Below are 14,154 nucleotides of genomic sequence, written 5' to 3'. Positions count from 1 at the left end.
TTTGAATGCGTTCCTGCTTCTTAGCGGGGGGTTGGACTGGATGGCCCATGAGGTCTCTTCCAACTCTACTATTCTATGATTCTATTATTCTAAAACTTTGGGACGCATCTATGCTGTAGATTGAATCCACTTTAACTTCCTTGGTTCAATGCTATGGGGTCATGGGGCCGTGAGCCTTATCTTCCAAAGTGTGTGGATGCCTCACTACACTACAAATATCAGGATTACATAGCATTGAGCTATGACAATTCAATGAGCCCCGGTGACGAAGTGTGTTAAAGCACTGAGCTGCTGAACTTGCAGACCGAAAGGTCCCAGGTTCAAATCCCGGGAGTGGAGTGAGCGCCCGCTGTTGCTCCAGCTTCTGCCAACCTGGCAGTTTGAAAACATGCCAATGTGAGTAGATCAATAGCAGGAAGGTAATGGCGCTGCATGCAGTCATGCCGGCCACATGACCTTGGAGGTGTCTACGGACAACGCCGGCTTTTCGGCTTAAAAATGGAGATGAGCACCAACCCCCAGAGTCAGACATGACTGGACTTAACGTCAAGGAAAAACCTATGACAATTCAATTACAGGCGACATCCCTCAAATAGGAACTCCAGGTACAGCTCCTGAACCATCTTTGGTTCAATACTAAGATTATGCAACTCTAATGTACACTCTAATTTGGCAAGGTGATTTAGCCAAAAAGTGGTGAGCGTTAGATTCGAGTAAATACTGTATTACTATGCCGTCATCATTGTGTGCCTTCCAGTTGTTTCCAACCAATGAGTTTCTACAACTGAGCTAGGATTCAAACCCAGAGCTCTGATCCTTCCGAAGCTTGGCTGTTTCTGTTTCTTTTCTTTTTTTGGTGGTGGGCGTTTCTGACCATTCCCATTTCTGGACCCCGCCCTAGTCACGCCAAGGCACACACGGGCCTTTCAGCTGTCAAGCCGAGTAATTTGTTGGGGCCTCCAGCAAACGCGGCCAAGAGGCTTCTCTCTCTGAGTCCGAGCCTCGTTTGCCAGCTTCAAAAAAAGCCTCATTGTGGGGTGCCCTCCCCTCGCTTCCCCCCGAGACGACAAAAGCCTTTGGTTCGCAAGGGTGGGCGGCTTATGAAGGGGGCCTTATTGGGACCGAAGGGGGAAAGGGCCGGGGAAAGCAGCCAAAGCACATCAGCCTTGCAAAAACATTTTACAAAAGCTGAACAGCCCTCTCTCTTCCATGCAGTGATCCCACCCAGTTCCAGGTTCAAAACAAACAGGATGAGTCCAGAGCCAAGCACTGGCAAACTTTGGTCCTCCAGGTGTTTTGGACTTCAACTCCCACAATTCCTAACATGCTGGGAGATGTAGTCCGGCCACATCTGGAAGGCTACACTATTCCTTCCTGACTCTGCATTATAGCCTATTTGTCATTGACATCAGAGAAGGTCTTGCCATTTCTCTCCTTTGGCTCTCCTTTGCGTGCGCATTTGTATGTCTGGGAACGGAGTCAACATTTTGTCATACTATCCGACACACGGGTGTCGCATTAACACCTCCGTGAAGGGGACCCATTTAGATCTGTTTGCTTCTTGGGAGTGTGAAAAATATTGTTTTTGAGACCCAGTTTCTTCTTTCCCTTTTCCTGCTTCTGGCAGCATCTATTTTTCAGGCGCAATGATGCCTTCCCATAGAGGAAGGGGTGGCAAAGAAGGAAGCCAAACAAGACTGGAACTTATTCAGTGTGTGGTTTGGATCCATAGAGAGCATTTATTCTTCATCCCATAGTCCAGATTTTGAACATTTTGTTGGGAATCATCCTGGACTACTCAAGTCTAGATGTAGTCAGATAGATGATAGAGTTAGATTGAGGGAATCCTTTCCCCATTTCCAAAGCATGCCTAGATAGCATTCACCATTGTTTCCTGCTTCACGTCCTATTTAGGTCAGCCCACCCTTTGATGTTTCTAGAAATGTGATCTCTCCTAGGGCTTTGACGTAACTTCCCCAATTTGGCCTTTTGGAATGTTTATGGCCCTAGAGAAGAACAGACCCACGAGGCTTGGTCGCCATTCCAGCTTCCTGATAGAGTTAGATTGAGGGAATCCTTTCCCTGTTTCCAAAGCATGCCTAGACAGGCTTTACTGTGTTTCACTCTATCCTGTATACGTCACATCCTTTACTTTGAAGTTAGTAGAAATTTATTTATTTATTATTTATTTACAGTATTTATATTCCGCCCTTCTCACCCCGAAGGGGACTCAGGGTGGATCACATTATACACACATAGGGCAAACATTCAATGCCCATAAACACATCGAACCGAGACCGAGACAGACAGACGCAGAGGCAATTTAACCTTCTCCTGAGGGGATGTTCGATTCTGGCCACAGGGGGGAGCAGCTGCTTCATCGATGGCACTTCCTCATTCCAAGTCGTAAATTAGTTAAACTTGCCTCCCCACTTTTATAAGTGGTACCTTATTTCCTACTTGATAGATGCAACTATCTTTCGGGTTGCTAGGTCAGCAACGAGCAGGGGCTATTTTTTACCACAAAAAACTGGGAAAACATTAACTCCAGTATAAGCCGAGATACCAATAAAATTACATTAATTGAGGCATCAGTAGTTTAAATATTTTTAAATCTTTACATCAAACTGTAATTTAAGACATGACTGTCCAACTGATTAAATCATTATTTTCATCTTCTTCAGTGTAAATGTGCTTATGTATCCTTTTAATAATAATAGAGTGAAATAAATGTAATAATAATAAATGTAGTAAAATAATAAATGTAATAATAGAGTAAAATAATAAATGTATTATTATAAAAATAGAGTAAAATAAATGTAAAAGTAACAACAGTAATAGAGTAAAATAATAAATGTAACAATACCAATAATAATAGAGAAAAATAATAAATATACCAAATATACTTGAGTATAAGCCGACCTGAATATAAGCCCACCAGGACCCTCACACGAGTATAAGCCGAGGAGGTTTTTTCAGTCCTAAGAAAGGGCTGAAAAACTAGGCTTATACTCGAGTATATACAGTAATCTAATGTATGTTTATTTGTTTGTTTCACAAAGGTTTTTACATGAATTGATGGATTAGGACCAAACTTAGCACACATACCCTTCATGGTCCAACATAAAAACATCTTTCCAGAGCATTGCCATGGAGGTGTTGTTAGGGAGGCCATCTCAGAGCTGGAGAAGGGAGAAAGCAGGCAGATGGTGGCTAAAGTAAAGGTAAAGGTTTCCCCTGACGTTAAGTCCAGTCATGTCTGACTCTGGGGGTTGGTGCTCATCTCCATTTCTAAGCCGAAGAACCGGCGTTGTCCGTAGACACCTCCAAGGTCATGTGGCCATTGGCATGACTGCATGAAGCACCGTTACCTTCCCGCCGGAGCGGTACCTATTGATCTACTCACATTGGCATGTTTTCGAACTGCTAGGTTGGCAGGACTACTAATATGTTAATGGCAGCAAATATGTTAATGCAATCTATGGAACAAAACCTCTACTTGGACATTCTGCACAGTTTTAATCAAGACACTGCAAATAAGATATTATTGTGCTTCCCTGTTGGCTCAAGCAAAAGCAAACTGCTATGGCCTCTGTTCTTCCAATGAATAATTTTTGCCATATTGACCACACTATAATGTGGCTTATATCTCAATTTTTCAGAAGTTAAATGCTCGTAGGTATGTGACACTTTTGTGCTTTGATGAATAATAATGATACGTTGGCCAAAACATATTTTGGTGTCTCAAACGTGAGTCCTATTTCTTGGGTATATTTGACCTGCTAATTCCAAAAAAGGTACCCATTTCCCCCTATCTGCTCTAGTTTTTGAGATACAGAACATATGCCATCGCCATCTGCTCGCCCATAGAAAAGCTAAGATATAATCTAAGATATAATTATTATTATTATTTTTACCCTGCTTGTTCTCTCCACAAGGAGACTCAAAGCAAATGTGGTCTAAACAAATGCATTTTTCTGAATCAGTGCCCCAAACAAACCCAGGAACAAGATTAAAACCCAAGACACCAAAATGTTTTTGTTAGACTGTGTAATAATAATAATAATAACAATAAGAAAACTCATGACCATTCATCATTCACTGCACCCTTGCAGTGATGTTGACCGGCTATATCTGCCTAGAAGATCAGGGGGCAGAGGACTCTTACAAGTAAAACAAGCAGTCAAAGAAGAAGAAGATGCCCTGGCAGAATATGTAAAGGAAAGTGAAGAACCTGCTTTGATTGAAGTCAAAAATCAGAAACTCCTCAAAGCACAGCAGACAAAAAACCAGTACAAGAAAACCGCACTACAAACTAGAGCTGACAGCTGGCACAACAAAACATTGCATGGAAAGTTCCTTGACAAAATTGAAGGAAAAGCTGATAAGGAGAAGACCTGGCTATGGCTCACAAATGGGACCCTGAAGAAGGAGACAGAAGGCCTGATCCTTGCAGCCCAGGAGCAAGACATCAGAACAAAGGCAATTAAGGCCAAGATCGAAAAATCAGCTGATGACTCAAAATGCAGGCTGTGCAAGGAAACCGACGAAACCATTGATCATCTCCTCAGCTGCTGTAAGAAAATCGCACAGACAGACTACAAACAGAGGCACAACCATGTGGCCCAAATGATTCATTGGAACCTATGCCTCAAATACCACCTTTCAAGGAGTAAAGAACTGATGGGATCACAAACCTGCAAAAGTATTGGAAAATGAGCACGCAAAGATACTGTGGGACTTCCGAATCCAGACTGACAAGGTTCTGGAACACAACACACCAGACATCACAGTTGTGGAAAAGAAAAAGGTTTGGATCATTGATGTCGCCATCCCAGGTGACAGTCGCATTGACGAAAGACAACAGGAAAAACTCAGTCGCTATCATGACCTCAAGATTGAACTTCAAAGACTCTGGCAGAAATCAGTGCAGGTGGTCCCGGTGGTAATGGGCACACTGGGTGCCGTGCCAAAAGATCTCAGCCGGCATTTGGAAACAATAGACATTGACAAAATTACGATCTGCCAACTGCAAAAGGCCACCCTACTGGGATCTGCACGCATCATCCGAAAATACATCACACAGTCCTATTTTATTTATTTATTTACAGTATTTATATTCCGCCCTTCTCACCCCGAAGGGGACTCAGGGCGGATCACATCACACATACAGGCAAACATTCAGTGCCTTTTAACATAGAACAAAGACAAGACAAACATAGGCTCCGAGCGGGCCTCAAACTCATGACCTCCTGGTCAGAGTGATGCATTGCAGTTAATTGCAGCTGGCTTGCTCTCCCGCCTGCGCCACAGCCCGGGCCTAGACACTTTGGAAGTGTTCGACTTGTGGTTTTTGTGATACGAAATCCAGCATATCTATCTTATTTGCTGTGTCATAAAATAAAATAAAATAATAATAATAGGATTGAGGTGGTTCCCAGTAATCCACCGCCTGGAGGGCACGGATCTCCTGTTCTGTCTCTCCGCAGCTCCGGCCATCTGTCACGTCTGGGAGAAGCATTCCCAGGTATTGATCCGGAGGAGTCTTCTTCTTGGCTGGCTTTCTTGCTGACTAATACCAATCTCTTTAAAAAGCCCCCAGAGACGGGATGACATCAGGCGGAGAGCTCAGCCTCCCCAGAACAAGTTAAAATTAGCCCCCCGCAGGCGACACGATGGGAACTAAATATGGATATTGGTTGTTCCCAGTTTGGCAGCAACACCGGCTGCATTTCGGAGCATGCAGAAAGCGTGACCAGTGGCCGCATTTCCCAAAGCAAGCTTCCCCAGTTCAGCTGCCATATCCCTCTGGTCTGCACCTGCAGTCTGGAGAAGCATGCACACTGATATACCTTCCAATATTTCACAGATTGCAGTTGGGACACATCAAATGTTTTGGACTTCGGCTCCAGAAATCCAGGCAACCAACGTGCTATTTTGGTGATTGCTTTGGATTACGTACAAAGGTTTTTCTTTTTGTTCCTCCTTGCTACCCAGCAACCATATTCTTTGGGAATCACTTCATTCCTTAATCTAGCTGTTCAAAGAAGAAACCAGACACCTTTTTCTCTGCAACACCTGATCCCACCTGCTTTCTTCACTGCTTGTTCTTGATGTGCCTTCAGGTCAACTGCGGTTTGTAGTGACCCAAGCAAAGGGTTCTCCTGGCAAACTTTCAGCAGTGATTTATTTATTTATTTACAGTACTAGCTGTGCCCAACCACGCGTTGCTGTGGCGAAGTCTGGTGGTATGGGAAATAAAGTATTGAGGAATTGGTGGTAGTTAAGGTAAAGGGTAAAGCTTTTCCCCTGTAGAGTAAAATCTCACTTATCCAACATTCGCTTATCCAATGTTCTGGATTATCCAATGCAGTCTGCCTTTTAGTAGTCAATGTTTTTGTAGTCAGTGTTTTAAATTCATTGTGATATTTTGGTGGTAAATTATATATATATATGTGTGAGTGTGTGTGTGTATAATAATAATAATGTTATAGTGCTACTAATATGTTATTATTACCCACAATGGTACAGTATTAATATTTTACTATTTATATATATATGTGTGTGTGTATGTGTATAAATTTTTATTAATAATAATACACTAGAGTCTCACTTATCCAGCACTCGCTTATCCAACATTCTGGATTATCCAAGCCATTTTTGTAGTCAATGTTTTCAATATATTGTGATATTTTGGTGCTAAATTCGTAAATACAGTAATTACTACATAGCATTACTGCACATGGAACTACTTTTTCTGTCAAATTTGTTGTTTAACATGATGTTTTGGTGCTTAATTTGTAAAATCATAACCTAATTTGATGTTTAATCGGCTTTTCCTGAAACCCTTCTTATTATCCAAGATATTCACTTATCCAATGTTCTGCCGGCCTGTTTATGTTGGATGAGTGAGATTCTACTGTATATTTATAATCTTATATTATTTGCTTAGAACTGGATTATATGAGGCCCCTTCTACACAGCTGTATAAAATGCACACTGAAGTGGATTATATGGCAGTGTGGAGTCAAGATAATCCAGTTCAAAGCAGATAATATAAGATTATAAATGGGTAATATAGCTGTGTGGAAGGACCTTGAGTCTACACTGCCATATAATCTAGTTCAAATCTGATAATCTGTATTTTATAGGCAGTGGGGAAGAGGCCTAAGTGAGGCCTAACTCTGCCTGTCCCCTGGGCTGATTGGGTTGCTAGGAGAGCAAGTGGGCGGAGCTTAGCCTTCTAACTGGCAGCAATTGGATAAAAACAATTATTCCTCTCCCTCTAATTAGGACTTTATTTTTCTTTTCTTTTTGTTGTATGAATGCAGAGGCATGGATGAGGAGTTGTGCTGCCAAGTTTAGTGTTTCTGGAATGTGTAGTTTTGTTGTTTTGTCCTAGGCCGAAATTTCATTACCCTTTTATATATATAGATTTATATTCCGCCCTTCTCACCCCAAAGGGGACTCAGGGCGGATCACATTACGCATATAGGCAAACATTCAATGCCTTTTTAATATAGAACAAAGACAAGACAAACATAGGCTCCGAGCGGGCCTCGAACTCATGACCTCCTGGTCAGAGTGATTCATTGCAACTGGTTACAGCTGGCTTGCTCTCCAGCCTGCGCCACAGCTTGAGCCCGATTTCTTCAGAGGCTCAGAGTGTGTGATTTGCCTAAGATCACTCAATGGATTTCTATGGACGAGAGGGAGGATTTGAACCCTTGGCTTCTGGATCCCCAAATGGCACATCAGTGCAATCCTCTCCCTTATTCACAGCAACCACTTCTTTGTTGTCCCATCACTTTCCAGATTTTGCCTTTACACAAACAGACCAATATTCGGGAAGAAAGGTGGGATATCTATACCCTTCTGACCACTGGGGCAAGGAGATGTCCATTGGAGAGCAGTTGGTATCATATGGGTCAGGCATAGAATCATAGAATCATAGAATAATGGAGTTGGAAGAGACCTCATGGGCCATCCAGTCCAACCCCCTGCCAAGAAGCAGGAAATCCCATTCAAAGCACCCCCGTCAGATGGCCATCCAGCCTCTGCTTAAAAGCCTCCAAAGAAGGAGCCTCCACCACAGTCCGGGGGAGAGAGTTCCACTGCTGAACAGCCCTCACAGTGAGGAAGTTCTTCCTGATGTTCAGGTGGAATCTCCTTCCTTTCCTGTAGTTTGAAGCCATTGTTCCGTGTCCTAGTCTGCAGGGCAGCAGAAAACAAGCTTGCTCCCTCCTCCCTGGGACTTCCCTTCACGTATTTGTACATGGCTATCATGTCTCCTCTCAGCCTTCTCTTCTGCAGGCTAAACATGCCAAGCTCTTTAAGCCTCTCCTCATAGGGCTTATTCTCCAGACCTTTGATCATTTTAGTCGCCCTCCTCTGGACGCTTTCCAGCTTGTCAACGTCTCCCTTCAACAAAATTGGACACAGTGTGATTCCAGGTGTGGTCTGACCAAGGCAGAATAGAGGGGAGCAGGACTTCCCTGGATCTAGATGCTATTCCCCTATTGATGCAGGACAGAATCCCATTGGCTTTTTTAGCAGCCGCATCACATTGCTGGCTCATGTTTAACTTGTTGTCCACGAGGACTCCAAGGTCTTTTTCGCACACACTGCTGTCAAGCCAGGCGTCCCCCATTCTGTATCTTTGCATTCCATTTTTTCTGCCGAAGTGAAGTATCTTGCATTTGTCCCTGTTGAACTTCATTTTGTTAGTTTCGGCCCATCTCTCTAGTCTGTCAAGATCGTTTTGAATTCTGCTCCTGTCTTCTGGAGTGTTGGCTCTCCCTCCCAGTTTGGTGTCGTCTGCAAACTTGATGATCGTGCCTTCTAACCCTTCGTCTAAGTTGTTAATAAAGATGTTGAACAGAACCGGGCTCAGGACGGAGCCCTGCGGATGGCACTCCACTCGTGACTTCTTTCCAAGATGAAGACGACGCATTGGTGAGCACCCTTTGGGTTCGTTTGCTTAGCCAATTACAGATCCACCTAACCGTAGTTTTGTCTAGCCCACATTTGACTAGTTTGTTTGCCAGAAGGTCGTGGGGGACTTTGTCGAAGGCCTTACTGAAATCCAGGTACGCTACATCCACAGCATTCCCTGTATCGACCCAACTCGTAACTCTATTGAAAAAAGAGATCAGATTAGTCTGGCATGACTTGTTTTTGGTAAATCCGTGTTGACTATTAGCTGTCACATGCCTTCCTTGAGCTGTCCTCCCGGTATAAGGACGGGGCTGTTCACACCATCCTTATACTGGGAGGAGGGCGAGACACGTGGTGCCTGAGAGCTCTCCAGTTGACTTTCAGCTGCTGCGGGCTGCCATGTCCTTATGCCAAGAGGACAGAGTAAATGAGAAGGGGTTGAGGTAAGTGCCTCGGGGGCCACATCCGGCCTCCGGGCCTTAGTTTGCCCATGGTTGATATAGGTGAATCCAAAGAGCATTTCTGAACAAAGGAGAAAACAGAGAGGAATTGAGATTTATTTATTTACAGTATTTATATTCCGCCCTTCTCACCCCGAAGGGGACTCGGGGCAGATTACAATGAACACATATATGGCAAACATTCAATGCCAACAGACAAACAACATACATTAGACAGACTCAGAGGCATTTTTAACATTTTTCCAGCTTCACGATTCCGGCCACAGGGGGAGCTGTTGCTTCACCGTCCAGTAGTGGTTGTACTTCCTCATTCCTTTCCTCGTGTTTTGCTGGCAGTTTTATGGTGTTGTAAATTAGCCTCCCGCATAAAGCGTCCCTAAATTTCCCTAATTGACAGATGGAACTGTCTTTCGGGGCTGCATAGGTCAACAGCAAGCCGGGGCTATTAATGGTCGGAGGCTTAACCCGACCTGGGCTTCGAACTCATGACCTCTCGGTCAGTAGTGATTTATAGCAGCTGGTTACTAGCCAGCTGCACCACAGCCCGGCCCCTAGATAGAACTCTCCTCCCTGTCAGTCCATTAAGATGAACAATGTCAGCTTTACAAGATGTTAGTCGATCAGAAGATGAGGACTTTTAATGCTCTGCTCGCAAATAATTTGGCATATATTTACATCTATATATATAAAAGAGGGATGGAATCAGGGCAGTGGACAAAACAACAAAACTACAGGCCCCCCCAACCTCGAAATTTGACAACACAACCAATCAGAAATATTGTATATTCACAAGCTTTAGGAAATAATATCCCGATTGCGCAGTGTGTTAAAGCGCTGAGCTGCTGAACTTCTGGACCGAAAGGCCACAGGTTTGAATTGGGGGAGCGGAGAGAGCCCCCACTGTTAGCCCCAGCTTCTGCCAACGCTGAAGTTCGAAAACATGCAAATGAGAGTAGTTGAAAAGGTACTGCTCCGGCGGGAAGGTAATGGCGCTCCATGCGGTCATGCTGGCCAGATGACCTTGGAGGAGTCTACGGACAACGCCGGCTCTTCGGCTTAAAAATGGAGATGAGCACCAACCCCCAGAGTCAGACACGACTGGACTTAATGTCAGGGGAAAACCTTTACCCTTTACATTAACTACCACCAATTCCTCAATACTTTATTTCCCAGACCACCAGACTTCGCCACAGCAACACGTGGCTGGGCACAGCTAGTGGTAATATAATATGTCACATTAGTCCTAGCTTTGTGCATTTTTCAATGCAGTGGTTTGAGCATTAGACTCTGGAGGCCTGAGTTCACATTCAGCCATGAAAAAGCCATTGGGTGACCTTAGGCAAGAAGGCCAAGGCAACCCTCTAACAAACCTTGCCAAGAAAATCCTGTTATAGGGTCGCCATAACCTGTAAATGACTCGAAGGCACACAACATACCTGAATATATACGATGAGAAGATACTTGCCCCAACTGGAAACCTTTGGCACAACATTTAAAATAACCTCGCCATAAGTTATTTAACGTGCAGCAGTGTAAATTCTCTAAATGTATTATTCATCAGTGAAAAACAATTCTATTTTTTTCCTATAAATTCAATTTTGGGGATCGATCCATGCACTAAACCCAAATTCAGACTCTAAAAACTTTGTTAAATGAAAGACAACTTCTGAGCCAACTACGAAACCTAAACACTGACCCAAATCCTTATCCATAAACATAATAAAAGTGAAAATATGTATGTGTGTATGTGGCTGGGGTGTACTTACACAGACAAGCGCCCACTTCCACAAACAGCTATAGGTCCCACTACCCAGGAGACACCAATGGCCTTCCCTCCAATGACACTGCAGGTTATAGCAAGCACCATGAACATGTCCAAGAGCCTGCCAATGTCCTCCACAAACACCATTCTGCCCACCACCCAAGTGAGGGCTTTCATTCTGGGACATTTTCATCCTAGATTTTATGTCTTTCCTCCACCACAGACACCCCAGTGTTTCTGACTCTCTCCATTGGTGTGGACATTTACAAATAACCCGGGCCTCGCTGGATACCCAACCTAGTATTAAAATAATTCGCAAAAGAAGTTTTGTGATTTTCTGGCTATAGCATAACTATTTGGATTTCATGAGACTTGCTAGCCATGAAAAAGGGCCAAAATTACTAGGACCTTTGGGGAAAGTATTCTGTGTTGACACAAAGGCACAAAGTACTGCCTCTTTTTAATAGGATTATTATAACTCTGTAAAAAATGCTCAAGTGTCTAGGACTGTGTGATGTATTTATTATTATTATTATTTTATTATGACACAGCAAACAAGATAGACATGCTGGATTTCGTATCACAAAATCCCAAGTCGAACACTTCCCAAGTGTCTAGGACTGTGTGATGTATTTTCGGATGATGCGTGCAGATCCCAGTAGGGTGGCCTTTTGCAGTTGGCAGATCGTAATTTTGTCAATGTCTGTTGTTTCCAAATGCCGGCTGAGATCTTTTGGCATGGCACCCAATGTGCCCATCACCACCGGGACCACCTGCACTGGTTTCTGCCAGAGTCTTTGAAGTTAGATCTTGAGGTCCTGATAGCGGCTGAGTTTTTCCTGTTGTTTTTCGTCAATGCAACTGTCACCTGGGATGGCAACATCAATGACCCAACCCTTTTTCTTTTCTACAACTGTGATGTCTGGTGTGTTGTGTTCCAGAACTTTGTCAGTCTGGATTCGGAAGTCCCACAGTATCTTTGCATGTTCATTTTCCTATTATTATTATTATTATTATTATTATTATTATTATTATTATTATTTTATTATGACACAGCAAACAAGATAGACATGCTGGATTTCGTATCACAAAATCACAAGTCGAACACTTCCCAAGTGTCTAGGACTGTGTGATGTATTTTCGGATGGTGCGTGCAGATCCCAGTAGGGTGGCCTTTTGCAGTTGGCAGATCATGATTTTGACAATGTCTATTGTTTCCAAATGCTGGCTGAGATCTTTTGGCACGGTCACCACCGGGACCACCTGCACTGGTTTCTGCCAGAGTCTTTGAAGTTCAATCTTGAGGTCCTGATAGCGACTGAATTTTTCCTAGAATCATAGAATCATAGAATAGTAGAGTTTGAAGAGACCTCATGGGCCATCCAGTCCAACCCCCTGCTAAGAAGCAGGAAATCGCATTCAAAGCACCCCCGACAGATGGCCATCCAGCCTCTGTTTTCCTGTTGTTTTTCGTCAATGCGACTGTCACCTGGGATGGCAATATCAATGATTCAAACCTTTTTCTTCTCCCCTGGTCATTATTATTATTATTATTATTATTATTATTATTATTATTATTATTATTTTATTATGACACAGCAAACAAGATAGACATCCTGAATTTCGTATCACAAAATCACAAGTCGAACACTTCCCAAGTGTCTAGGACTATGTGATGTATTTTCGAATGATGCGTACAGATCTCAGTCGGGTGGCCTTTTGCAGTTGGCAGATCATGATTTTGTCAATGTCTATTGTTTCCAAATGCCAGCTGAGATCTTTTGGCATGGCACCCAATGTGCCGATCACCACCGGGACCACCTGCACTGGGTTCTGCCAGAGTCATCATCATTATTATTATTATTATTATTATTATTATTATTATTATTATTATTATTATCATCCAAAGTAGAATTGATATGCAACAGTTGCACTCCATGTCCAGGAGAGGAAAAAAAATCAGGTCCTCCTCTCAGCGCTTAAATAGAAGAACGCGTTCACCTATGGGAATGTCGAAATAAGTCAATCTATAACCAAAATAAATACAGACAAGGCACCTTTGCTTTATGCCACGAACGGTGTGACAATCCCTCCTGTTGAAAATAAAATGAATCTAGCACTTTGCGGAGAAGACAAAATTCCCTGCTTTCGGGTTCCAAAATTTTTGCGGGATCGCAAGTTGCCAAAGAAAACAAACCTTCGCACCAAGTATTTATCCCCCTCCCGTTACATTCATTTTCTATAAGTCTAAATATTAAAACACCTACACACTTGGCATTCCAGGTGCGCTCTTTTGCGGATTCGGGCAATATCGGCGACAGAGCAAGACGATTTTATATCAATATTCTCCAATACTGTAACAATGTTTTTTTGGGAAAAGAACATAAATCAATGCCAGATCGGTGTCATGCGTCTGTTTTCGGAGCAGAGCAAGACAAGGTGCAATTGTATGGAGCGAGAGTGGATGGATCTCCAATGAAAGGATCTGCCAGTCTTGTCGCTCACGCCAAAGTAATGCCAACTTTAATGTTCCCCCAAAAATATCTGAGTTTTTGTTTCCTTACCGGAGACGTGTCCCACCGAAGAGGGGCGGCCAGTTTGGGCACCACGAGCAGCAACCACAGGACGCAGGCCATGGTGCAGAGGGACAGATCCCGCAGAGGGGCCTCACAGCTGGGTTGCCGCATATATAGGTTCATGCCGCCCCAGCCAGGCCAGCCGCCCGCCCCTCCCGCCTCCCCCCACATGTCATTGCACTTTTCCCTAAGGTGGTCCAAACCACGTGGAGCAGCAACAGCTGGGAGGAGAAGCATCCACGCCTCCTCTGCCCCTCCTCCCCCAAAGATAGAGGAAGACGGCTCCAAAGGAAGCCCAAAGAGGCCTCCTGGGCCAAAGGAGTGGAGGTGGAAGGGACCCCAAAGGCCATCCAGTCCAGCCCATTATGCCAGGCAGGAAGGCACAATCCGATCCCTCCTGACAGATGGCCATACTATC

General features: G+C 43.8%; 1 protein-coding gene across 1 annotated transcript in view; it reads right to left on the bottom strand.

Annotated features, from left to right (window-relative positions):
- Positions 1 to 13,900, bottom strand: part of LOC100562657 (SPARC-related modular calcium-binding protein 1) — a 58,277-nt gene extending 44,377 nt beyond the window's left edge. Inside the window, exon 1 of the mRNA XM_008123634.3 lies at positions 13,725 to 13,900. Within this exon, the coding sequence (XP_008121841.2) occupies positions 13,725 to 13,859 (135 nt within the window). The 5' untranslated portion in view covers positions 13,860 to 13,900. The remainder of the gene's footprint in view (positions 1 to 13,724) is intronic.
- Positions 13,901 to 14,154: the final 254 nt, after the last annotated feature.

Source organism: Anolis carolinensis, unplaced genomic scaffold (assembly GCF_035594765.1).
Source record: "Anolis carolinensis isolate JA03-04 unplaced genomic scaffold, rAnoCar3.1.pri scaffold_10, whole genome shotgun sequence".
In the NCBI taxonomy this organism is placed as follows: Eukaryota; Metazoa; Chordata; class Lepidosauria; order Squamata; family Dactyloidae; genus Anolis; species Anolis carolinensis.
Note: the sequence above shows the minus strand (reverse complement) of the source record. Positions and strands in the feature narration are given on the sequence as shown.